The 24,774-nt window shown below is 35.5% G+C and overlaps 2 protein-coding genes across 2 annotated transcripts; both read left to right on the top strand.

Annotated features, from left to right (window-relative positions):
- The first annotated feature begins 5,875 nt into the window (after window positions 1-5,875).
- LOC112023532 (protein phosphatase 2C 70) lies at window positions 5,876-13,176 on the top strand. The gene is made up of 13 exons (XM_024056141.2): window positions 5,876-6,164; window positions 7,276-7,465; window positions 7,588-7,761; window positions 7,882-8,057; window positions 8,155-8,313; window positions 9,242-9,385; window positions 9,471-9,532; window positions 10,418-10,553; window positions 11,269-11,363; window positions 11,911-12,026; window positions 12,114-12,243; window positions 12,826-12,880; window positions 12,993-13,176. The coding sequence occupies exons 1-13, from the start codon at window positions 6,006-6,008 to the stop codon at window positions 13,143-13,145; spliced, it is 1,749 nt and encodes a 582-aa protein (XP_023911909.1). The 5' UTR covers window positions 5,876-6,005; the 3' UTR covers window positions 13,146-13,176.
- Window positions 13,177-16,150: 2,974 nt separating this feature from the next.
- LOC112023534 (uncharacterized) lies at window positions 16,151-24,234 on the top strand. Its single transcript, XM_024056143.2, has 11 exons — window positions 16,151-16,534; window positions 16,617-16,664; window positions 16,761-16,937; window positions 17,061-17,127; window positions 17,758-17,819; window positions 18,589-18,667; window positions 21,795-21,913; window positions 22,038-22,117; window positions 23,130-23,199; window positions 23,691-23,768; window positions 23,875-24,234. The coding sequence occupies exons 1-11, from the start codon at window positions 16,280-16,282 to the stop codon at window positions 23,965-23,967; spliced, it is 1,128 nt and encodes a 375-aa protein (XP_023911911.1). The 5' UTR covers window positions 16,151-16,279; the 3' UTR covers window positions 23,968-24,234.
- Window positions 24,235-24,774: the final 540 nt, after the last annotated feature.

Genomic DNA, 24,774 nt, shown 5'->3' with positions numbered 1-24,774 from the left:
TCGTACCTTCTGGCAAAGACGTTTAAGTTTTCCTTTAAGAAGTTTGTGATTCCCTCTTTCAATGGAAACTAGACCAGTTTCGCTAGCTTAGATTCTTAGATGATCGTCTCTGATTCTTCTTCTATTATTTAAGGATGGTTTGTCTTTGGACACCAACACTGTATTACAACATTCTCTGTCTAGGGGTTGACCTCCACTGATTTCCCCAATCCCGTTGGGAATTTCACTTTGAGGCAATGGGTGGAGGTTGCTGCTTTTAGATGATTGATAATTGGTCGTCCTAGGATGACATTATAAATGGGAGGACAGTTGATTGCCAAGAAATCTACTTGCTTTATTAATTGCGTTGGATAACTACCCACCGTGATGGATAACGAGATGACGTCCTTTGGGTAGACTCGAGACTTCAAACGGCTGGAGTCATCTCTAATCCAGCTTCATTCGTTGGTAGATCGTCATACACATGATATCAACAGAGCTTTCATTAGCCACCCATACCTTTTTATATTGAATTCCTTGAGGGCTAACATGGTGACAAGGAGATCGTTGTGTGGTTGTCTAACTTTTCTTGCATCTTGTTTAAAGAAGGGGACGTCATCTGCACAATGACACTTCGTCACCAGCCGAGTCACATGGATGTAGTTGACTTGTCTCTGATAAGCTTCCTTCAGTATGAACCTTTGGTAAATGGTCCTCCAGTAATTATCTGGATTCCCCTACCGTTGGTTTTGGATGATCCCATTCTTCCTTTTAGTCTTTATTGGACACGCCGTCCGTATTTGGTCTAGGATGATAATCCTTTTTGATGAACTCCTAGAGTTTGCCTCTCTAGATGAGTTCCTCAATTTGCCCTTTCAATTCATGACATTTGTCAGTGGAATGACCATAACCTTTGTGGAATCGATAGTACTTCCAAAAATTTCTGCCATTTAGCCTCGAGCTTAAAGGCTTTGGCCATTTCAAGCTTGGGTCGTCCTTCATCTGTATGAGAATCTTATCAACAGGCATCAGTAGAGGCGTAAAGTTCAATCTCTTCTTTATCATCTCTGAGCTAGTCTTGCTAGCTCGGTTGTCTGGAGGATTGAGTTTACGATTCTTCTTTCCGTTCTACAAATCAATCTCCTCGTCCTTCTTTCACTTGCCTCTTAGGCTCTTAACAGACAAGACATCTTCCTCATTCACAAATTTCTGGATTTTGAACAACAGGTATGTCATTGACGTTGGTGTGGTTTTTCCTAGAGAGTGAGTGAGATCTGGATTGACCAGCCTTGCTTGGAAGGTTGTCATTATAACTTGGTCATCGCCCTTATCAATCTCTAACACTGCCTCGTTGAAGCGCCTCACATATTCCCTTAGGGTTTCTCCCTCTTGCTATTTGATGGTCAGCAAGTATGAAGTGAGCCTTTCGTGCCACTGGCCTCTAATGAAGTGATGAACAAAAGAGTCGCTTAACTGTTTAAAGTTATCAATTGAGGCCGCTGATAACTTGTTGAACCATTCTCTAGTAGCCCCCCTAAGGATGGCTAGGAAGGATCTGCACTTTACCTCATCTAGTGTTCGCTAAAGGTCTAGGATTGTTTTGAATACACCAATGTGATTAAGAGGATCTTTCATGTCGTTGTAGACCTCCAATTGTGGAAGTTTAAACTTGAGGGGATGAAGGTACTCGAGTACCTTGGCAATGAAAGGTGAGCTTGTCTTCTTAAGCATGCCACTTGGGTTTATGGCAATTCGCATAGTACTCCTTACCTCATCCAACTCTTTTCTCATGGCTTCCACCATCTAATCCTTATCGGGCATGGTTGGCCTAATTCATTCAAAGGTGGCTTTGCTACTGGTTGGGCTGTGATCTTCGCCATCGTCCCAATTACATTGCACCGGAGAAGCATTGTAGTTCTTAGGATGTCCTCGATTCTCGAGACATCCTTGCTGTTTGAATTCCACGTTTTGCTTCATCAACTCTTGGACATTAGATGTCTGAGCTCAAATTTACTCAACCATGATGGTTGAATCCATAGAAGGTGATGAAGTGAATGTGTCCATGTGTCTCGAGAAACATTCTAGATAGAGATACGATGATTTGCCGAAAAGAATTGCAACTCAATCGTTTCCTACAGACGGCGCCAAACTGATGAAGCAGAAAATTGCAGCTCATCAGTATGCTCCTCGTCACTAGTATGGACAACCGTCAATACCTGTTTCAAAAAAATAATGTAAGAGGGCACTTGAGGTCCCAGGGAAACCTCTGATGCTTAAGTAAGTTTATTTCCTTGAGAAACAAAATAATGTAAGAGATAGTCTGAGTATAGTGTGTAAGTGTATGCGTAGATATCCTGCTTACTTCTTATTGTTTGCCTTATATAGCATGTCTATGAATAAATGCTCGGGGCATTTATTGCTACACGTTGGAGGCTTTGAATAGCCTATTGAATGCCATTATATCCTTGTTTAAAGTCTTTTAACGGTTTTACAACGTTCAGCTTAGCTGTCTAAGGCTTTCCGCTGAAGCCCGTAACGTTCAAACCTTGTTAAGGAAAGGATTTTGGACCGGATCATTAATGTGCGTAACGGTCATCAGTGTTATTAACGACCTATTTTATTGACGGTCTGCAATCTCACAGTCGACCAAATTCACTGAAAGTCCGCTAATCAAATGTGTCTCTTCAATCATAGTTTGAACTATCAATAACAGTTCTGTGCACTAGGTTGGCTTTAATGGGCATTAGGTTTTAGCAAGCTCTTCATATTAGATTCTTAACCTTCTTTGGAGATTGTAAAGACCATACACCCTTTCATAAAATTTTATCTTGATTTGGTAGTGTATTTATGTTATGATTTTAATATTATTTTATAAGATATTATTAAAAAAATTGACTTTTTAAAGTCATTCAAGTAAAAAAAACTTTTTGTATAGGCATAGTACAATAAATTTTAATTTGTGTTGTATTCTAATTTTTTTTTTTTTTTAAAAGTGTTTTTAAAGTATTTCTTTCATATGTAAGACAAGAGCTTAAATATTATCGTATGCATGTATGTATAATTATATAAAAGTCTATTGATATAAAAAGTTGGATGATTTGAACTCTGAATATCTCTTTATTGAAAACACTAAAAAATATGGGTTTAATTACAAAACTCTTAATGATACAATAAGATTTGATTCTATATCGTCTACTTCATAATGATAAAAGAGTCCACATATAAAATAAAATTGACAATATAAAGGTAGCAACCTACCTCTTTTCATGCATGAAATTTTCACTTTGTAACTGCTAAATAAATCTTTACCTAATCTAATAGATACAACAAATCCTAATTAATAAAAGAGCAATCTATAACTTTTATACAAATCATCATTCATAATATCCTTTCTAAATATAAGAATTCTGAATTCCATTTCTCACTGTCTCTATCCTTATTAATACCCTCTCTTAAATTAAAGTATTCAATTGAGTGTTACATAACTCTGGCCTGGTTGAGAAAGATTCATTCCCCAAGTTTGAAAAGAATGGTCAGAACTCATCAGTTCCATATGCACTCCTACTTTAAGGTATGAAAATTTTCATAAAAATTTTTGTCTACACTGTACTATGATGAGTTGTATCATATTAGGTTGTTTTCTTTTTTCTCATTCTATGAGTACCTGGGCATAAATTGAAGATCTCTTTTACATCACTTTTTTCCTTTTCATTTTTGTTATAAAGATTTGACATTCCTCTCTCAGCTAGCTTAATGGAAACAAAAGCATCCTGGAAAAGCATACCCTGAGAGAACATTCATATGTTCATATTTTGAAGTCATTGCTTCTTCGAGAGCTAGCTGTAATTATTTTCTTACAAATGAAGGAGGGAAAATTGAACTCAAGTTCTCCTTAGTGAGAAAATTAGACCATGCACCAATTGGGTTGGTGGTCTAGCGGTGAGGCACTTGGACCAACATGGCTTAGATTGTGGGTTTGAGTTCCCCCCTATGCACTAGCAACACGTTAGTGCTCCTTGTACCCCTGTATTGCATACCATACACACTAATCGCTACCTTAATCATTTTTTCTTTACAAAAACAAAAAAGAAAGAGAAAAAGATCATGCCACTAAAACTATTTTAATCTAAATTGAGGCATTTGGTCTAATACAAAATTTGTTAACTTTTTCCAAACCCTATATTCACTAATATGATGTATGGCATAGCAATCTTATACGATGAGTGGATTACTGTATGTGGTTTTTGGTCAGAAAAAAAAAATGAATAGTTGGTTTTACTTTCAGATTAGGATCGACCGCTCAAATGGTAAGCTATACATACTAATAAAATTCAGGGAAGCCCTTCTTCTTCAGAATCATAATCCTACATTTGCCCCTCCTTTATAAACCATAGATAATTTCCTACAATGAAGAAATATATGATATACACCAATAAGAAAAGATAATCAAATCCCAGAGATATTGAGATTCCTAGATTTTCTAAGTTGGACCAAAAAGGGAAACATTTTCCTCTATATGAAAGTTAATAAATATACTTATGACCAGGGTAAATATTATGAATCATTTCTCTGCTTTTTTTTTTTTTTTTTTTTTGTGTCTATGTTAATTGTTAATATACAAAATCTTTTTATTGGAAGGATTGGGCGAAAATAAAACTAATTGTAATTTTCTCTCTCCAATTAAGTATCCAATACTTTAAGAATAATACTTCTTGTTTTTATATAATAGTAAGTTCCAGTAATAAAAAACATGATAAGACTTTCCATTTACGTAAAAGGAGGAAACATTACTCTGAGATTATTGAATCTCTCTCTCTCTCTCTCTCTCTCTCTCTCTCTCTCTCTCATGCTAACTACATCTGACCCATGCATTGGACCATATCAATGCAGTAGTTCAAGTGGGCTGAATCAATGGGCCTAATATGTGCAGGCCCTTTACACCCAAAAATGAAAAAAAACAAAGAGAGGCAGTTAGTCTTACCCACCCTGACTTCCTTCTAGTTCTAGACGTAGTCAAAATTAGAGCATAAACACAGTTACACCTAACCGAATTAACTTCCCCCGAAGTTAATCCATCTCAACCCCATAACAAGAAAAAACCACTCAACTCACCACCTAAGATATCATTTTTATTGCTCAACTTACCTTCTCTCTTGTACCATTCTAGACACTTAACAACAACAACAACAACAACAAAACAAATCAAAACTTAATCTAAATTGAATAACCTCTAATCTCATGAAAAAAAAAACATTACAAATTTTACAATTTTATGTAAAATTTATAATTTAAGGTGACAATAAATATGATTGATGCTTACAATCAATCAATCTACTAATAAATAAATAAATTTAAATTATATTTTAAGTTATGTTAACCGTGCTTTTAAATAAATGGTTAATAAATCATTTTTAAAAAATTATACTATTTTTATAAAAAAATTAAAAATATTTTATTTTTTTTCTTTATATAAAAACTTTCTTAAAATAATTCATTAACAAGTACCTTTATGTATTAGTTAAATTTTTTTTTATATAATTAAAATTTGCAATATTCATAATATTACTATTTTTTTACTAGAATAATAAATTATGACATTAAAAAATGAATTTAAGACACACAAAATGAAGAGTTTTTTAATAGTTGTGAATTTTAAGCAAGCCAAATGGCCAAAATTCCAGAAAGTGTCGGCCAAAAATTTTTGTAATAGTTTAACTAATAATTAATTACACATTGCCATAAAAAAAAATAATAATAATTAATTACACATCACAATCTAGAGTACACCAAAACCAAGAAAATGCCACCCCCTTCTTCTCTTTTTGAAGAGCCACCCCCCCCCTAATTAATGAATGAGATTAGAAACTTTCTAATTAAATTATTATTATTATTATTATTATTATTTAGAGTGCGACCATTTCAAAGCCTAGAGCGAGGTTGTCGTAAGCAAGGCCCAAAAAAACCTGATTTAACAATCTGATTTTATCTATCTATCCGTGGGGGAAGAGAGAGAGAGCGCGTGGACGATGGCGATGGTAGAGAGCAATGTTGTCGTCGTAGTGATTGTTGTTGTAGTTGTTGTAGTTATGCTTCTTCTCATCTTTCTCCTTATCCTTCTCTTCTTCAAGCCATGGCGTTTTTTTCTCTCTTCCTCTTCCTCTTCTACTCGCTCTCGCACCATCAAGGTATTTTGGGAAATTTTTTTTTTTTTTTTTTTTGCTACCTCAAAATAAGGTTTAGAGTCTTTGATCTTTGTGCAATGCTCTGTTTGGTTGCTGAGAAAATAATAAGATTTGGGGGAAAAATATATATATAATTTTATTTTTGAGAATTTTTGGTGGATGACTCACATTCGTTGGATTTTTTGCTTTTTTTTTTTTTTTTTTTTTGTTTTTTAAGGGTTTTAGTTTTTGTTTCGTGATGCGTTGATGTGTTTTTGTTGGAGTGATCAGTGTGTGAGCAATGTTTTTTTTTAGGGTTTTGTGTTGAATTGTTAGGTTTTTGATGTTGTTTTGAGCTGTGAAATTATTGGATCGTGGTAATTTGGGTATGTTGGAATTGTTGAGTTGAGATTGGTGTTTGAGCCAACTCATGGCAATTGGACTGTTACATTAGTTTGATCACTTGGTCTACTTAGTGGAGCTGAGGAACTCTTTAACTGTCCAAAAGTGCAAACTTTGGTGATTCTCTTAGTTTTTTGGATGAAATGAAAAAAGATCGAGGAAGACCAGAAATCACATTAGTAGAAATAATAAATTGGGACTTGTCAATTAAGGAAGTAAAAGAGAGTATAAATTTAGATAGAATAGAATGGGGGAAAAGAATACACGTGGCCGATCCTAACTAATCTGATGAGGATCCATAGCCGACTTGAAAATTTTGGGATTAATTTATGATTTTTTTTTGGGGGAGGGGGGGGGGGAATTTTGTATGCAAGTTTTGGTTTTGTTATTTTTGAGATTTATATCATACACCTGTCAATGTTATAAATACAATTAATGGGTTTTTGAGTTGTCCTCTTAGCTGAGTGCTAAGTGAATTTTCTATGGTAGGATTGGAAAGTTCGCGTTGATTTCGAAGGCAAGTAACTTAGTCTTAAATTTTGATATCATTGCATAAAAGTGAAACTATGGATTTGTGTGCAACTCTTAATAAATTTCCTTGTATTTCCAGTGGTGGTTATATGTTTATAAACCTGCTTATTTTAGAATGCATTCCTTTTGGTTATATGTTTATCTTAGAATGCGTTCCTTTTGGTTATATGTTGTTCACTTCTTGTGATTATTTCTTTGGTAGGTTGATGATCTAGATAGGCCCCTTGTTTCAGACAATGAGGATCTTATCCAAAACCCAAGCACTGAATTGCGAAGGGATTATGATCTGGAGGGAGCAAGTCTTCAAAATGAAGGGCATTTCCGTTCACCTCGGACTCAAGGACTCATTTATAAACAAAGGCTTCCCACTGTATCTCACCATACAACTCAAGGTATTCAATGTTTCCTTCTCTGTATGACTTTTTAACAATATTAGATTAGTAGTTATGCTTTAGTTGCTCTTCCACTTCTAAGTCCTCAGCAAAAGCAAAATTTTATTCTTTACTCTTTCCAGGTGATAGCTTGGTTGTAGATGTAATCTCTGATCATCCGGAAGATTTATTGTTTGGTCAGACACTTAGGCGCCCTTTGTCAACAGACCAAATATCAGAAATCCAAAAACATGGTAGACAGAGTTTAGAAGATGAAAAATTTCAAGAGTTTGTGTTCAAGGATATTCTAGATCAAAGTAATTTTTTTTTTTTTTTTTTGAATCTCTTTCACTTTTATGAAAAGTTTAATTTCTATACCTCTTATAATTGGCCAAGTATGAAAAACATGTCATCATATCTTTCTGTTAGAAGTGCAGGAAGCTGCCTCACCCTGGAGGTTATCTCTGGTCCATCTCGTGGGCTTCGTTGTTCTGTACAGTCAACAAATACATCTAGGCTTCCACTGACCCTTGGAAGGGTTTCTCCAAGTGACTTATTATTGAAGGATTCAGAGGTGTCAGGAAAGCATGCAATGATAAACTGGAATTCAAATGTAAACCTACATGATAACTATTACCACTTTGTTTCCACTTTGCTTCTATGATGTATATGTTATGCTAATCATTGTATAATTACATTATTGGTTTCAGAAAATGAAGTGGGAACTTATAGACATGGGTAGCCTAAATGGAACACTTTTAAATTCACAGTCAATCAACCATCCTGATTTTGGTAGTCGACATTGGGGTGACCCAATAGAGCTTGCAAGCGGAAATGTAATAACTCTTGGCACAACCTCCAAATTATATGTAAGTTAATGTCATCCTGTTTCAAGTTACAACAGTAGTTTCATTTCTGATTCTATGGAATAGTGATTGATTTTCTAGATAAATATAATTATGTTAACAATGAACTGGAGTACTGGACCATACACGAAAGGAGAGAATTGATATGCTGTTTTGGCTTATTGAATATTGTCTAGGGGCAAAAAGTTCTTGCATATAGGAAAGATACTTTGATAAGTTTTTTTTTTTTTTTTTTGGTATAACTAATTAAATTATTATTTTTTATTTACATGGTCTTTATTATAGAATTTTGTGTGCTTGTTTTCAATCTGAATATTTGAGTACAGACTTTCTAAATTATTGAAGAATTATTCAGACACATTGTAAAGTCTAACATTTGAAATATTCTTAACCTTGCCTTTTGCAGCAATCACCTTTTCTCTTTCTTTAAATTCCTTTTCTGTTAAAATTTTTTGAGGCTTAATTCAATTTTACGAGAAACACTGAGCTAAAGTTAAAACATAAAAGACATTTTGAAGCTTCATATACTAAGGGAAAAATAATAGTTCTGACGAATAAGAAAAATGAGTCTAGCTAATGATGTTGGGTTGTTATACTTATCTATGTTTTTAGTGCTTCTATTCCAGCCTTTAATAAGGTCTGTACTTCATTCTCTTTGTGTGTTTGTGTGTGTGTGTGTGTGTGTGTATAAAAGAAAAATTAAGGACACGATTTAAGAAATTTACTTAAGTAATGAATGGCTTGATTGGACTCTGTTTGTTATATATTATATTTAGTATGTTAAATTTCTTGTGTGATGATACTGTGAAAGAGGAAAGTAATTTAATTATTTTTTTGAAGTATAATTAATGCTTTGTTATGTTATTTTAAAATGTAATTGATGCCACAGTTGCTACCCTTTTTTATCAGTACCTGATATATACTGTATCAGGTTCACATTACGTCTCAAACTGAGTCTCAGATCCCCTTTGGAGTTGGTGTGGCATCGGATCCAATGGCTGTGCGTAGAGGAGGAAAGAAGCTTCCAATGGAAGATGTGTGCTATTATCAATGGCCTCTTCCTGGTGTTGACAAGGTTTTGGAGTTATTGTGTTTACTTCAATGAAGATCCTTTACATCTACCTGATATAGCTATACTAACGTAAATGCACACCTTGCAGTTTGGTTTGTTTGGCATCTGTGATGGACATGGTGGAGCAGGAGCTGCCAAATATGCTAGCAAGTTAGTTTTTTACTTCATCTTAAATGTTCTATGTTACTGTGGGTTATGAACTCTGTCATCTGCCTCTTTGAGAAATTCCATTATTGTTAGATAACAGAGCAATTTGTGGCTTTTTTCCCCTACTCAGCACTTCAAGTTTTTAAGTTATTGCTTCATGCTTTGTGTTTAAGTTATTGATGTGATTATGGAAGCCTGAGGAACTTGATTTTATACTCAATTACTGGTGTATACAACTTCAAATGCTTATGAATGTAATTCATGTCAAAGGAATTATGTTATCCATACACACTCGCACTAAGAAGCATGGACACTAGGATTCGGCACCAAGCAGGGGAAAACCACTAGGGTTCAGCCCCTAGGGTTGGCTGCGATCAGCACCAGACCATAAAAGAACCTCCTCTTTGAATTGATCCCGGCCATATCTCATAGTAGGCCATCATGCATCTTACTTTTCCAAAATTTCTGGCCATCTGTTTGAAGAAGAAAAAATGTCAGGACACACATGCATAAATACATATACATACATGCATAAATGTTACAGAGAGAGAGTGAAAGCTACTGCAGAGTTATGCGTTTTCTGAATATCTGTTTGAACCTGGGCATATTTGCAAACAGCAAAAACTGACTTGACACTGCAACAATCTGTGGTTGGGGGATGGGTTAGGTTCAAAATATGATGGGTTTTGAAGATTGTGAATCTCAAACAATCCTTTGCCCTCACATATGATGCCCTTTGAGATGCTATTCTTCAAATTCCCCCCCCAAAAAAAAATAGTCCGCCCCTGGTCTTGCTTTTCAATATTGTGCATCAAGATGTTATGCTTTTGTGGTACTTGGCTGTTGTCCAATACTTTAGTAATGACTGTTAATAATATTCTTCTACAGAATTTTACCTGAGAAGGTTGCTGCTATTTTGTCGGATTCACTAAAAAGAGAGAGGATTGTATCACTACGTGATGCTTCCGATGTTCTGAGGGATGCATTCTCTCAGACAGAAGCATGCATGAATCATAATTATGAGGTACTTTCTTGTTCTCCTGTAGTCAAATTTAATTTTCCTTCTGTTTGGCTAAACGTTTTGCAGTAACTTAGCTGTCAAGTGTTTTGATGTTATAGAGAGTCGCAAATTTCAGCCATCATGCTTGCATAGAATTTGGTAAGCAGATAGAAGAAATATGCTATTTCGCTTTAAAAAATAATAATTAATAATAAGAACCTTAACTGAGATTTTTTTTTTTTTGGGGGAGGCCAGGGGATTGAAATCCTTCTGGTAAAAATAAGAACAGCCCTTACATTCAAAGCTCTCCTTTGACCTAATCGTTCTTGAACAAAGTTTACGTATTCATAAGGAATTGAATCTGTGCATATGCATGCATCTAGATGGCTATAAACTTATTTCATCTGGAGTGTGTGTGAGAGACCGAGAGAGATCTTTCTATACAAAAAAAAAAAAAGAAAAAAAAAAGGTACCTGTTCTGTAGATTTATGTGCTGTTAGCTTCTCTATTTTGTTTCCTTTTTTCATTAGTATGATATGATATTTAAGTGCAGTAGCAACTTGGATAATGGATGTAACTATTTATCTGCATGATAAACTGTAGGCTTCATTCGATTGGTATTTTTTATTTGGTGACCACATCTTGCGTGAAAAGGATTATTCCATCTTCCTTTTAAATGTTTGTTTTGTTATTAATTTAAGTTTGTGGTTTGCACATCATAATAATTAATTCGTTACAGGGTTGTACTGCAACGGTGCTTCTGGTATGGGCTGATGGTGATGAAAATTTCTTTGCGCAATGTGCAAATGTTGGGGATTCAGCTTGTGTTATGAAGTATGTGTTAATGTTGTTATTATTTCATGCATAGGGTTGTTAGGAAAACATATGATCAAAACTTGTATACTAGTGTATTGGATGGGGAATTTGGTAGGCAAGCATGGAAGTTAGGGGTCTTTGGCTTTTATTTTCTTTGGAATGGTTAATATGGTTACTATGATTTTCGCTATTCTTATGACAAGGACCTGTTGGATTTATATATCCATTCTCTTCTGAAATGAAATGTTTAATTTGAATGTGGTAGAATATAACTGGACATTGTGGCTATCAACTTTACATCCTAACAATCACACCATATTATCGTTAGATGTTATCTTCTTATATTACAATGACTAGTGTCCACACATAACATGTACATGTATTACTGTTGAATTTTTTTTGCTTGTGATTTTGTCATGTTGTGTTTGTCTCTGCCTCTTGTATAATTTTTTTTCCCGTTGTTTTGAACCTCTGGTGTTCTATATTGATTCTTTTAGTCCATGCAAGTTCAAAATTTGCTTGTGACTATATGTTTATATACTGTGTTGTGATTTTGTTTTGGCAGTGTTGATGGAAAACAGATTAAGATGACCGAAGACCATAGAATAACTAGTTATTCTGAAAGACTTCGAATTGAAGAAACAGGAGAACCGTTGAGAGATGGGGAAACTCGTCTCTGTGGTAATGGCAAAATTACTTCAACTTTTTTGTCAATTACATAAATAAGTAATGGTTAGTTGCTCAAGGTTTTTTTCTTCCCTGGTTCAGGTTTGAACCTTGGCCGAATGCTTGGAGACAAATTTCTTAAACAGCAGGATTCCCGCTTCAGTTCATTGCCTTATATAAGTCAAGTTGTACATATCAATCAAGCTAGTGGGACATTTGCACTACTGGCCAGGTTATTGTGCTTCTGATCCTTGTCTTTGTAATTCTTGTGCACTGCGTCAGTTTCAGCAATAAATTTTTATAATGGTAAGTTACACGCCCAATGGGTTTTGAACCAACGATCTCACCCTCCACTTATTCTTGTGGGAGGAGGAAGTGTCATTTGAGGCGGATCTCATTGGCTTCAGTTTTGACAATAATTGTCTCTATGATAATTTATGCCTTAGTTCCTGATTCAGCTCATTGTTGGCTGATCCAACTGATGGCCTTATTTTGTATATTAAATTTTCATGGCCAATGAGGATTAGCTCAAATGGCACTCCCTCCCTTTTAAGAGTAAGGTAGAGGGCAAGGTTATGCATTCAAGACCCACCTTTTGAGCGTGTAACTCACTGACTAAAAAAAGATTTATTTGAATGTGATCATCATATAGTCATTTCCTTCTCTTGAACAAATCCATTTTTATTTCAAAGTACTTCATAAAAAGTGATCTTATATATTTTTCTCTCTCAATGATAGCCTTTTTTGTATATATTTTTTTTTTTAATAATTATGAAAATTTTGGAAATGTAACTGGATTGTAATAAAATCACAGTGATGGGTTCTGGGATGTCATTGGTGCAAAGAAGGCAATACAACTAGTCCTTCAGGTATTATCTTGTTACATGATTTAAAGTTTCTGTGTGTATTAAGATTTAAAATTTCTTCAGGTATTATCACCCAAGTCATTTAAATATATCTATAAATTTCTGATCTTGACAGACAAGGGAGAGATACTCAACAGATGAGAGTTCAGCAGAGAAGATTGCTAATTACTTGTTGAGTGAGGCTAGAACATTGCGTACAAAGGATAACACGTCTATAGTTTTCTTAGATTTTGATACCAATAGAAGCTCATGTAAAGTTGAATCTTGATTTGAATCAAAAGGTCTTAGTGTTTCAGTAATGATTATATGTGTTTTCTTTTGTTTTTTGAAGTCGCTGTACCATCTCTTCTCTTCTTTCAAGTAATATCCACCCAAATTATACATGCATGTCTGGTCTGGCTCCTTAGTACTAGAAGAGTAAGAAGCTGCTTCAAGATGTATGGTGCAGATGGCAATGGAAGTAAGCCTAAGCAAATGTGGAAAGCTTGAACTGAACCTAGAATCATGGTTTACAAGCAGACTCCTATGGTGCCGTGAGAGGAAGATATTGGTGTCATGAGGGACAAAGTGGTCCTTGATCCGAGATATCTCCATTGCACAAGATGGTTTTTTCTGAGAGACTATCTCAGAGACAAGAACTAACTAGGGATGATGAACCATTTGGCAATTGAGGTGAAGCTATAATGCAAGTAAGAACGAGAGAAACATGAAAGAATGACATTTGAGATTGCTATTATGTACTTAAAACCAGAAAAGGAAAAAGGGAAGAATGACCTTTTAGGCTTTTACATTGCTAGTGCTATGTAAAATTTTGGTTAGTTAATCAGGATAGTCCTTGGCCTTCGCATATGGGAGTCAAATTTTCTTCTATTTTCCCATACTGATTCTTTTTTTGGGGTCAAATTACTAATTTGGTCTTCCAATGATAAAGTCACAAAGTTCAGTTTGACTTCTCAACTATTAATTGTGTTGATTTAAAATTCTAAAATGTCTCGCAACTTGTAAAATCAACTAAATATTATCATAGGGTTTAGGGATCCCTCTCCATTTAAATTTTAATGCAATTATAATTGAAATGATTAATTCTTACATTTTCTAATAATAATCTTTTTAATGTACTATTTGCCACATTTATTACCTTTTGATAAAATTTAAATGAGAACGAGATTTAAGAATGAAATTGATTTGATTTTGAAAGGTGAGTGTATATTGCAAAACTATTACTCGAGAGCTTAAATAAACATAATTAATAGTCGAATGATAAAATTGAATTAGAGGACCAAATTAGTGGACATACAATGGTACATCACATTATATGTTACACACAACTCTATAATTGACATTTTGTTGGATGTTCCATAGGTAATCAAAATACGTAGATCATGGAGAATACCAGAAGATACAAAAAAAGGTATTGTAAAGTTGTGATTTACAATTATTTTGTATTGGCTTTAATTCTGTGCCAAATTTTATTGTAATTTCTGCAATCATTTTTTCCTGTATGCATGTGGGTTTTTAATTGTAAGGGATGAGTGTGAGACAGTGTGAAGACTCAAGCTTCAAAGGATGAACAAGTGGATTTTGCGAGTGTCTTGTGAGAAGTTTACTTGCAAATGAGCTACGTGTAGAGCACATGGTTGGAAGATGAAGAGTTATGCCAAGCTAAAGGTTTTCGCAAGTGTTTTGCGAGTAAGGCCAACTCACGAAGGACTCGTGAAACTCTCTGTTTGGCAAAAAGTTATGTTTTGTTTTACTATGTCTTTATCCACGCTATATATACCCTCATTACCTACAAATTGTAAACAGTGATTTTCAAAGAGAAAACCCTATAAAATACACTTGAGAGTTAGAGATTGTTATACCCACAATCATTTACACATTTCCTTATAGTTTTTTGCAACTCATACCTCTTCATCTCTACATCCTTGAGATGTTGCCTAGGCCAAACACTTACTACACCCATATTGAGTGTTAAAGTGAGATTTTGGTGTTGTTGGAAAGTATTGGAAGGAGCCATTCATTGACGGATGCAATCGGATTAAATTGTGGGATTTGGAAAGTTAAAGAAGACAAGGCTCCGAGAAGTCAATTGGTAGTAAGAGTTTAGAGAACTCAAGTACATGGGGTAGATTAGGCTTGGAGAGTCTTTTGTTATTTGTGTACTCCAACTTTACTTTCTAGTGGATCGATTTCTACTTTAAGGGATGCGGAGAGGTTTTTCGCCGAGTTCTGAGGTTTCCTATTTGATAACATGTCTCGGTGTTATCTTGTGTTTGCATCTCTCTTCCTTACTCTTAAGCTTTCCTTTTATTGTTGATAATAGATGAATATGGCTTAAGGTAGTGATAACAGTTGTTTGCACTTCTTTACTCTTGTTCTGCACTTAGTATAACTTAGAGTAAAAGCTATCTAGCCGTAATTTTAATTTGGGGGTCTAAACAAGCTCTTGTGATTTAGCACAAATCCGAGCTTTCAAGTATAAAAGTTAAGTGCCCATTGTAGCTAGGCTAGATGGTCAACACATCTATTAGTTTCTCTATAATCTATGTATATGCTTCATCTTAATCTGCAGCCCGTACATACCATTGTCCTGCAAATAGAAATCAATGTAGTAAAACAAGGCAGGATTGTTGCATGTGCTAAATTTAAATGCAAAGATAGTTAATTTCAATACTAATACTAATAAAGCCCATAAGCCAAGCAAGTTGTAATTCTATCATCCTTATCTTTGCAATACAACTTGATGAGTAATTAGGTGTTACTTGAGCATGGTGATGTAGTTGTCCCTCCTCTTATATTCATGATAAATCTCAATAATTAAATTCATGGTATATTTCACCATGAATGTAAGATGAATGAGTATCATATCACATGATTACTTAATAATTTCTCAACATAATAATAGAATAAGCACTGGTCAATTGCCAAAATGATCCCTAAAAGGACATACATGCTCTAAAATTTTCAATTTAGCTAATAATTTGTTTGGTATTTTAGGTCCCACTTCCATTAATGAGTACAAGAAATGCATTAATTAAAATTGAGTTTTTCATTACAATAGATCATGTTTTTTAGAAGTTTATTATCTATTATTACTTTTCAATGCAACGAGGTCAGGTCGAGTTTTATTTATTTATTTAGTAATCCTTTGTTTTAAAGGATTTATTTTTATTGCTCAAATATAAGTTCTAATGACCCTATATATATCTATATATATAAATATAAATTTTAAAAAAATTTATAGTTTTATTTATTTTTTTTGGAGAAATAACAAAGAAAATAAGCTTGGCCTAAACCCTTTCACTCGAAAGTCTAAAAACTCTCAAGCTGAAACTCAAAACCCTTGCAAATTAGGCGCGGTTTCTAACTTTCTACTAGCTTCAAACACCACATTAATTAGTAATGGCGAAGAAGAAAAAGAGAGCGAGAGCCGAAGCCGAATCCCAACCAGAACCACAAAATGAAGTCGAGCTCGTTGTTAGTGGCGACTCTAACGATAACGAGAAGAAGAAGAAGAAGAAGAAAAAGCAAAAGAAACAAACTAACAAAGCAGACAACGACCACGAAGAAGAAGAAGCAAAGGAAATACCCACTGTCACCATAGCCCTCGCCGGTTCCATCATCAACAACGCCCAATCCCTCGAACTCGCCACTCGCGTACCTCTCTCTCTCTCTTTCTCTCTCCCTATATATATATATATATATCATATTATCTTTATTTAGTTATTTTTTTTCTCAGTTGGCTGGTCAGATTGCTCGTGCCGCAACGATTTTCCGAATCGATGAGGTTCGAAGATTATGCATTTTTTTCTAATTTGTTCGTATTTTGGATTGCAATGAAAGAAATTATTCAATTGCTGTTGTTATTTGAATAAACAAACAGGTGGTGGTGTTTGATAACAAGAGTGATTCAGTGAATGATTACAGTGTTAAAGAATTGGATAGTTCAGATGAGAACGAAACCGGCGCGCCTTTTCTTATTAGGATCTTGCGCTATCTTGAGACGCCTCAATATTTGAGGAGAGCTCTGTTTCCAAAGCATAATAGCTTGAGATATGTGGTACTGAAATGCAGAATTTTTTTTTTTTTTTTTTTTGTTGATAAATTGAAGTGCATTTTGTTTAGTTGAGTATTGGTGTGTAGTGGGTTGAAGTTTGTTTTGTGTTGTGTGTTTTTTTTGCAGGGTGTGTTGCCACCACTTGATGCTCCGCACCATTTGCGTAAGCATGAGTGGGCTCCATATCGAGAAGGTAATGATAATTTAGTTAAAAAATGTAAATTTTGTGGGGAGTGGTTACGTTTTAGATGATTGATAGTGAATTAGTGAGCTTTTTCGCTTTCAATTCATAGAAATGTCTGCAACGTTAGTAGTGTATTATAGAGGTAAAAAAAGATGTTGAGTATCATACCGAGATTGTATGAAATGTGAAAGTCTTTGAATAGGTGTGTGTCTGGTCATGCTAATGAGCTCTAGCTAAACTGGCACCTCCTCCTCTTATAAGTTATAGGTAAAGGGTGAGATCGTAGGTTCAAGATGCATTGGTGTTGCGCGTAATTTACCAATAATAAAAAAGGTGTATCTGGTCGAATGAGAAAATTGTGACAGAACTCTGGAGTATTTGACCGAAGATGTGGGTTAAGATGTATGAAATTGGGTGTTATAATTCATGACTTGAATTTAACAAGGATGAAAATATTTTTTCTTAATTGAGGGAACATTGTGCATTACATGATTGTGTTGTATGATGTCTTTCTTCTAGATTTTGGAGAGCTAGCTTGAAACTATTGACAATGTTAGTTTCAATGACCATTTTTGTTCCCTTCAATCGATAGTATTTGATGTATGCCTGAAATTTTGATATCTTGAATTAACTTTTTAGGTGTCACACTAAAAGAAAGATCTCTAGACTCGGGAACACTTGTTGATGTGGGTCTACATAAGGTACAGTCAAATTTTGCTTGGCCTAAAGCTTTTTTATTCAATTGTTATTAATTAGTTGTTTCTTCCCCCTCTATTTGGCATCAACAAAATAAATTTTTATAGACAGTTGTGCAATATCTTTCCACGCATCAATTTATGGGCACGGTCATCTAGTATCTGGATGTCAAATGACCTATGTGGCTCACGATGGCAAACAATTGATGAACTTATTAATTTATGATCATGCCAAATGAATCCAGCAGTGATAAACAAATGATAACTTCATGAATTTCAACAATTGAGCTCTGTAATCCTGTAACCTTAATCTGTATCTAATTCCTGGAGTTTAGTTCTGTCTACTTCCTAGTTTACTTGAAAGCCAATACACCATTTTAAAGTAGACTATAGTTCTGTGTGTGTGCGCGTGCGTGTGTGGCTGTACACATTCGTCTGTAGGGGTAGTGGAATGTAAGTGCCTCAGTAGATAGCTATATGCTCTTTCCACTGTTGCTGTGGTTCTGCAGGACACATTTCATGTATAATGGTCCCACTTGTTTTTTTTTACCCTAATTTTTTCATCCATATTAACACTTGGATTGCTCGTTGAGTTTGATTTATGGTGAGTGGGCTGGTCAAGGGGCATTGTTCGTGTATGTTTGCCATGTCTCATTTAGTTTTTTGCTGTCTCTATTCATTAGCATTGGGTTGCTGGCAAGGTAGTATACTGACCTTTAAATCTTGTTAATATGTCAATAAAAAAGAAATATTGATTCACTGGTAATTTATGCAGCATGTTGTTATTGATCAAGTAGTGGAACCTGGAACAAGAGTTACTGTAGCTATGGGAACCAACCGCAACCTGGATACTGGTAATGAGTAGATATTTCTAACTTGTCTAAGCGGTTTCTTAATCATATTATTTTGTCTGAGTCATGTGGACCATTTTTATTGATCATTTAATTCCTTGTGCATATCTCAACTTTTTCCTTCATTTGTGCAACCTATTCATTTTCTTGGAACTAAATTGTAGTTGAGTTGGTTTGCCTTTAAAAAAAAAAATTGTAGTTAAGTTGGTTTGGCATTCATTTTATTCACCCCACCTGCAATGGCATCTGGATAAAGTATTGGTGGTGAGTTCCATTTGCCATCGCATTAGAATACAATGATCTTTTCCCTCTTTTTATTTTTCCCTAAAGTTTCATTTTTTTTTTTATAAATAACGTAAGAATATTATTAAAAATAGAAAGATTGCCAAACCGAGTATATTGGGGATGTACTATGAGGGCACAAATCAAGAAACAAAAGAGCAACGGTCAATAAAAAAAAGAAAAGGAAGAACAAGAAAAGTGAGAAAAAACCACACTCCATTCAAAGAGAGTGTGTAAAAAGAAAGACTTAATCTCCAACAAAGAGCGTTCACAACCCTCAAAGCTTCTAGCATTCCTTTCACACCAAATGCACCAAATCAAGCAATGAGGCACTAATCTCCAAACATCAATGTGATGATGTCGCGTAAACTTTCCTTGCCAAGCCTCAAACAACTCAAGAACAGTATGAGGCATAACCCATCGAATACCAAACAAGCAGAAAACCAAGGACCACAACTCCCAAGCTATGGAGCAATGAAGTAGAAGATGATGTACCGACTCCCCACACCTCTTACACATATAGCACTAGTCAAGCACCATCACTCGTCTTTTATGAAGGTTGTCTATAGTTAAGATCTTACCTAAAGAAGCAGACCAAGAAAAGAAAGCCACCCTTGGAGGAACCTTCGATTGCCATATCATTCTCCATTGAAAGGAAACAGGAGTAGGAGGGTAGAAGGAGCTATAGTAACCTCTAACCTCAAAACCTCTATTCCTTGCAGGTTTCCAACAAACCTTATTTGAGCCAAACCCCCGCACTTTCAAAGAATAGACCAACTCCATAAACCGATTAAAGGCTTCTTCTTCCCAATCTTGTGGTGAACGACGAAATTGCATATTCCAGTGAAACCTCCCAGTAGACCAACCCATAACTTCAGCCACCGAGGAATCCTTTGACCTACTAAGACAATAAAGCTCCAGAAATGCCTCTTGGAGAGTACAATCCCCACACCACACATGTTTCCAAAATTTCACTCTAGTACCAACCCCCACATCATAAACAAGGAGTTTAGAGAAGTTCAACCAGCCACTTCTAATGTATCTCCACAAGCTGACCCCATAAGGACTTGTCACCTTTTTCGTACACCAACCACCCCACATTTTCCCATATTTAGCCTCTATAACCCTCCTCCATAAAGCATCAGTCTCCATGCCATACCTCCACAAACATTTTCCTAGCAAAGCAAAATTAAAGTTCCCCAACCGTCTTATACCCAACCCCCCCCCCCTCCCCCCCCCCCCCCCCACCTGTGAAGGCCTACAAACCTTGGCCCAATTAACTAAATGTATTTTAAGTTCACCACCAATCTCATTCCACAAAAAATCTCTCTGTAATTTCTCTATATACTTTGCCACCTTTCCCGATAAAAGAAGAAGGGAAAGAAAGTATGTAGGTAAAGACGAGAGTGAGCTTTTAATGAGTGTCACCTTACCCCCTTTAGATAAATACATTCTCTTCCAACTGTCTAATCTCCTCTCCATTCTCTCTAGGATAGGATTCCAAACAGATAAGTCCTTAAATTTTGCACCTAATGGAAGACCCAAATATTTCAAGGGCAAAGAAGACTGCCCACACCCCAATAAACCCACCAAAGCCTCCAAATTGTGTACCCCACCAACAGGTACCAGCTTAGACTTCCCCACATTAATATGAAGCCCTGACACCTCTTTAAATCTAGCAAGACTCACCCTTAGATTAGCAATCTGAGAAGGTTCAGCATCACAAAAAATCAGAGTGTTGTCTGCAAATAAAAGGTGAGACACCATCACTAATGAACCAGCTGTACTACCCACAGAAAAACCTGAGAATTGCCTAGCGGAGGCAACCACATCCAACATACGTCTTAAAGTCTCCATCACAATATCAAACAACAAAGGAGATAAAGGATCCCCTTGCCGAAACCCCCTAGAGCTTCCAAAGAAATCAGATGGGCTACCATTTTTCAAAATGGAAAAGTTTACAGTTGAAATGCAATACCTTAGCTAATTTTTCCATTTCTCTGAGAAACCACAACGCTGAAGCATATACATTAAAAAAATCCCAGCTCACATGAGCATACGCCTTCTCCACATCCAATTTACATAAAACACCTGGAACTCCTGACTTCAATCTACTATCAATACATTTAGAAGCAATCAAGATGGAATCCAAAATCTGTCTACCTTTCACAAAAGCATTTTGTGAATCCGAAATAAGCCCATGCGCCACCCTACGAAGCCGATTAGCCAACACCTTAGAAATAATCTTATAAATCCCACCAACTAAGCTAATAGGCTGAAAGTCCTTGACCTCCACAGCATCCACTTTCTCGGGAATGAGAGCAAGGAACGAAGCATTAAAGCTCTTCTCAAACATCGCCTGAGAATGGAAATTATGGAATACAACCATAACTTCTGTTTTCAAAACACTCCAACAAGACTGGAAGAATGCCATTGAAAAACCATCCGGGCCAAGTGCCTTATCACCATTAAATTCATTGATCACCCCAAACACCTCTTCTTCCTCAAAAGGCCTATCTAGCCAACTTGCATCTTCCACCGAGAGATACTAGAAAACTCCACATCATCTAAGACAGTTCTATGAGCCACATCCTCCAAATAAAGCTGCCTATAAAACTGAGAGATACAATTTGCTATAGCGGTTGGGTCCGAAGACAACACCCCATCCACCATAAGCCTACCAATAGAATTAACCCTCCTATGAGAGTTAGCTATGCGGTGAAAAAATTTAGTATTCCTGTCACCTTCCCTAATGTTACTCCAAAGAACCTTCATGCATCATCTTCCTGTAATTGGGAAAAAATTGTGTTATTACTGAAGTTTATGATCCACAATTGCATTAATCTAGATTTACCGCGTGAAATTGCCTCACCATCCAAGCCTAGGGAAGAATCAGGAATGTATTGGGGGTATAGAGTTCGATATGCTTCCAATCTGAGTTCAGTATTTAAGGATTGCCCATACAAGGTATTCTCTATTCATCCTCATTCGTCCTCTTTATCTTTTCCCTTTTTCCCCTTTCTTTTTAGCATTGTTTCTTGGTAACCCTTCGTTGATGTCCTTTCTCTATCAACTTATTTTATATTCACAGGGTGGCTATGACCATTTGATTGGTACCTCCGAGCATGGTCTGATTGTTAATTCATCAAATCTGACCATACCTACTTTCAGGTATGTTTCTGTTTGGTGTCTTGACTGTACATAAGATTGTTTATAACTTATTGAAAAAAAAAAGTGTTTTTGAGTCCAATGGGCTCTAGCCCCAGTGACAATTTCTCCTTGTAAGAGCAAAGTGGAGGGAGAGGTCGTTCAAAGACCTTCTGGGTGCGTGTGTAATTATCAATTAAAAAAAAAAGTTTTTTCGTCATTTTCTGTAGGACTTCTTTTGGCTAGCTGCTCTTTGGTTACTAGAACTAATGTTTCTGTCTGTAAAATTTAAACCGGCTGATATATGCATATATATAATTCAATTAGTGGGCTGCCTCATGATGACAATGGAAAAAATTTCAGCGACTTAAGTTAATAACCTCTGATCTATATCTAAGCCTATTAAAGGCTAAAAATAGAATCACCTTTACGATATTCTATGTTCATCGTATTAAGCAGCAAACTAGAGAGAGGTGAGCAAGAAAATCAACTTTAGTAGTGTCTGTTTAGTAGGCATTTTTAGCAATTGAATGATCTGATTTGATAAGTGAGTAGCATTCAGTAGTGTCTGTTCTTAAGGGTACAACATATTTCCTTGCTTTATTTTTATGTTTGGGTATGTAGTATTCTTAACATCCCATTTTTCCCAACTTCATTTAGAATTCAAATTTAGATTATTATTATTTTTAATGGGAATTTTATTAGCCAAATTGCATCAAGCAGTAACTAGGCAGGGAATGGGGATAATACGTATTAGAATAGTTGGTCGTACCTAGTCTCCTGTTTTCTGCAGGGTATGGGAGAGGTGGTTGGTAGACAGCCTTACCCTCAATTTAGCATTGTCTAAATTATAATTAAGCTCCACATATGCAGTTGGAGAATCAAAGATGACAAAACCATCTCTCAGAACAGCCCAAGTTTTAGATTTGAAGCAATATGAAATCAAGTATACATCATGATATATATATATATATATACATACACTCAATTCATTTACCCTTGATGCTTGTTAATCTGTTGTATGTATAATTTTTAGGCATCTATTGATTGCTTTTGGTGGACTTGCTGGGTTGGAAGAGAGCATTGAGGAAGACAATAATTTAAAGGTATATTACTAGATGAAAGATTAATTTCTGTAAGCACTTTTTGGTTTCCTCTTTGGGAAAACATGTTTCCAGAAAGTGCCTATGAATTTTGGTAGCAAGATATTTTTCAGATGTATCTTTCTTGAATAGAGCTGCAAAATAGAAAATAGAAAACAAAGAACATGATTTTATTTCTCTTTAATGCTTCTGACTGGGATTTTAATACTCCTGTCTTATGACTTAAATGAATGTCCAATCTCAATGTGCACTTGTTCTTTTCTTATTTGTGTATCCATAGTAACATGTTACCCACTTATGCTTGATTTTGCATGAGAAAATGAACTGAGGAAGGCATTGGTTATTAGATTTAGTAATGGAGTTTTGTTCTTGCTTGAAATTTCTGTTCTTTTCTAATTTTACATGACAAGCCACAATTATTGTTGCTAGTTTAACAGCCAAAAGGAGGAAAAGAGAAAAAGTAAAATACTGAATACTGTTAATGTTGCTTTCAGGGGAAAAATGCGCAGGAGGTATTCGATTCATACCTGAACACATGTCCACATCAGGGGAGTCGAACGATTCGAACAGAGGTACTCATATATTCTCCATTTTTTAGTTCCCCCCAAAAAAAAAAAAAAAAAAAAAAATCTTACTTAACTATTCATGATTTTGCTCAATTTGCATCTTTATGGATAGGAAGCAATACTTATATCTCTTCAGTATTTCCAAGAGCCAATAAGCCGAGCATTGCAGAAGAGTGGAAGTTTAAATTTTCCTTGTGTCAGCTAACAGCTACATATTCAACATTTTGGCAAATGTCTTACTTGGTGGAAGTACTCGATCCGGTCATGGTGCTCCAGATTAAATCTGGTTGTAGAATATATGAAATATACATATGAATAATTACAAAGGTGGAATTACCCTGACATCTTAATTCAATTTTTATCCATTAATCGAGGCTTCTTTTGACGTGTTTTCCCAAAAATGTTAATTTATGATATGTACCCTGGTTTAAGCTGTACAGGAATGTTGTACCATAACGACATGTTTTCTTAATTTCTTTCCCTACTTAAAATTGCTGGCATAAGAACACTTACAGATTTATATTTTAGAAAGTTTGGCATCGGAAATGTTACTAAAATGCTTGTGTATGCTAATCTAGAAATAATTATTTTCATACTTCAATCCAAACAACTCAATTCGTTGTCAATGTTGTTATTATTTACCTATTCTTTATCATGGAGCCCAGGGTTGATTTTGATTTTTGAGAGATGGTGGGGGAAGGGTGGGTTCAATTTGAGTGCATAAATGGCGAGGAGCAACAATGTGGTCATGGGTGGCAAAGCTTTTTTCAAATAATTCTAGGACATTGCACTCGCAGTTGACGAGCAAACTGGGATGGTGGCGCTTTTGTGATAAAAAAAATCGTACTGGACAGACCATCAACAAAGGAAGCTACTCCTAGTACACCAACAATAAGAAAACGAGCCAGATTCTAGCAACCAAAGCAGCACTTTATGCAGCATGGAAATAAGGATACAGGGAGCCTATTGCACTCACAAGCTCTAGCCTAAGATCCAAAGCATCGACAGAGAA

This window comes from Quercus suber, unplaced genomic scaffold (assembly GCF_002906115.3).
Source record: "Quercus suber isolate HL8 unplaced genomic scaffold, Cork oak 2.0 scaffold_7, whole genome shotgun sequence".
Lineage (NCBI taxonomy): Eukaryota > Viridiplantae > Streptophyta > Magnoliopsida > Fagales > Fagaceae > Quercus > Quercus suber.
Note: the sequence above shows the minus strand (reverse complement) of the source record. Positions and strands in the feature narration are given on the sequence as shown.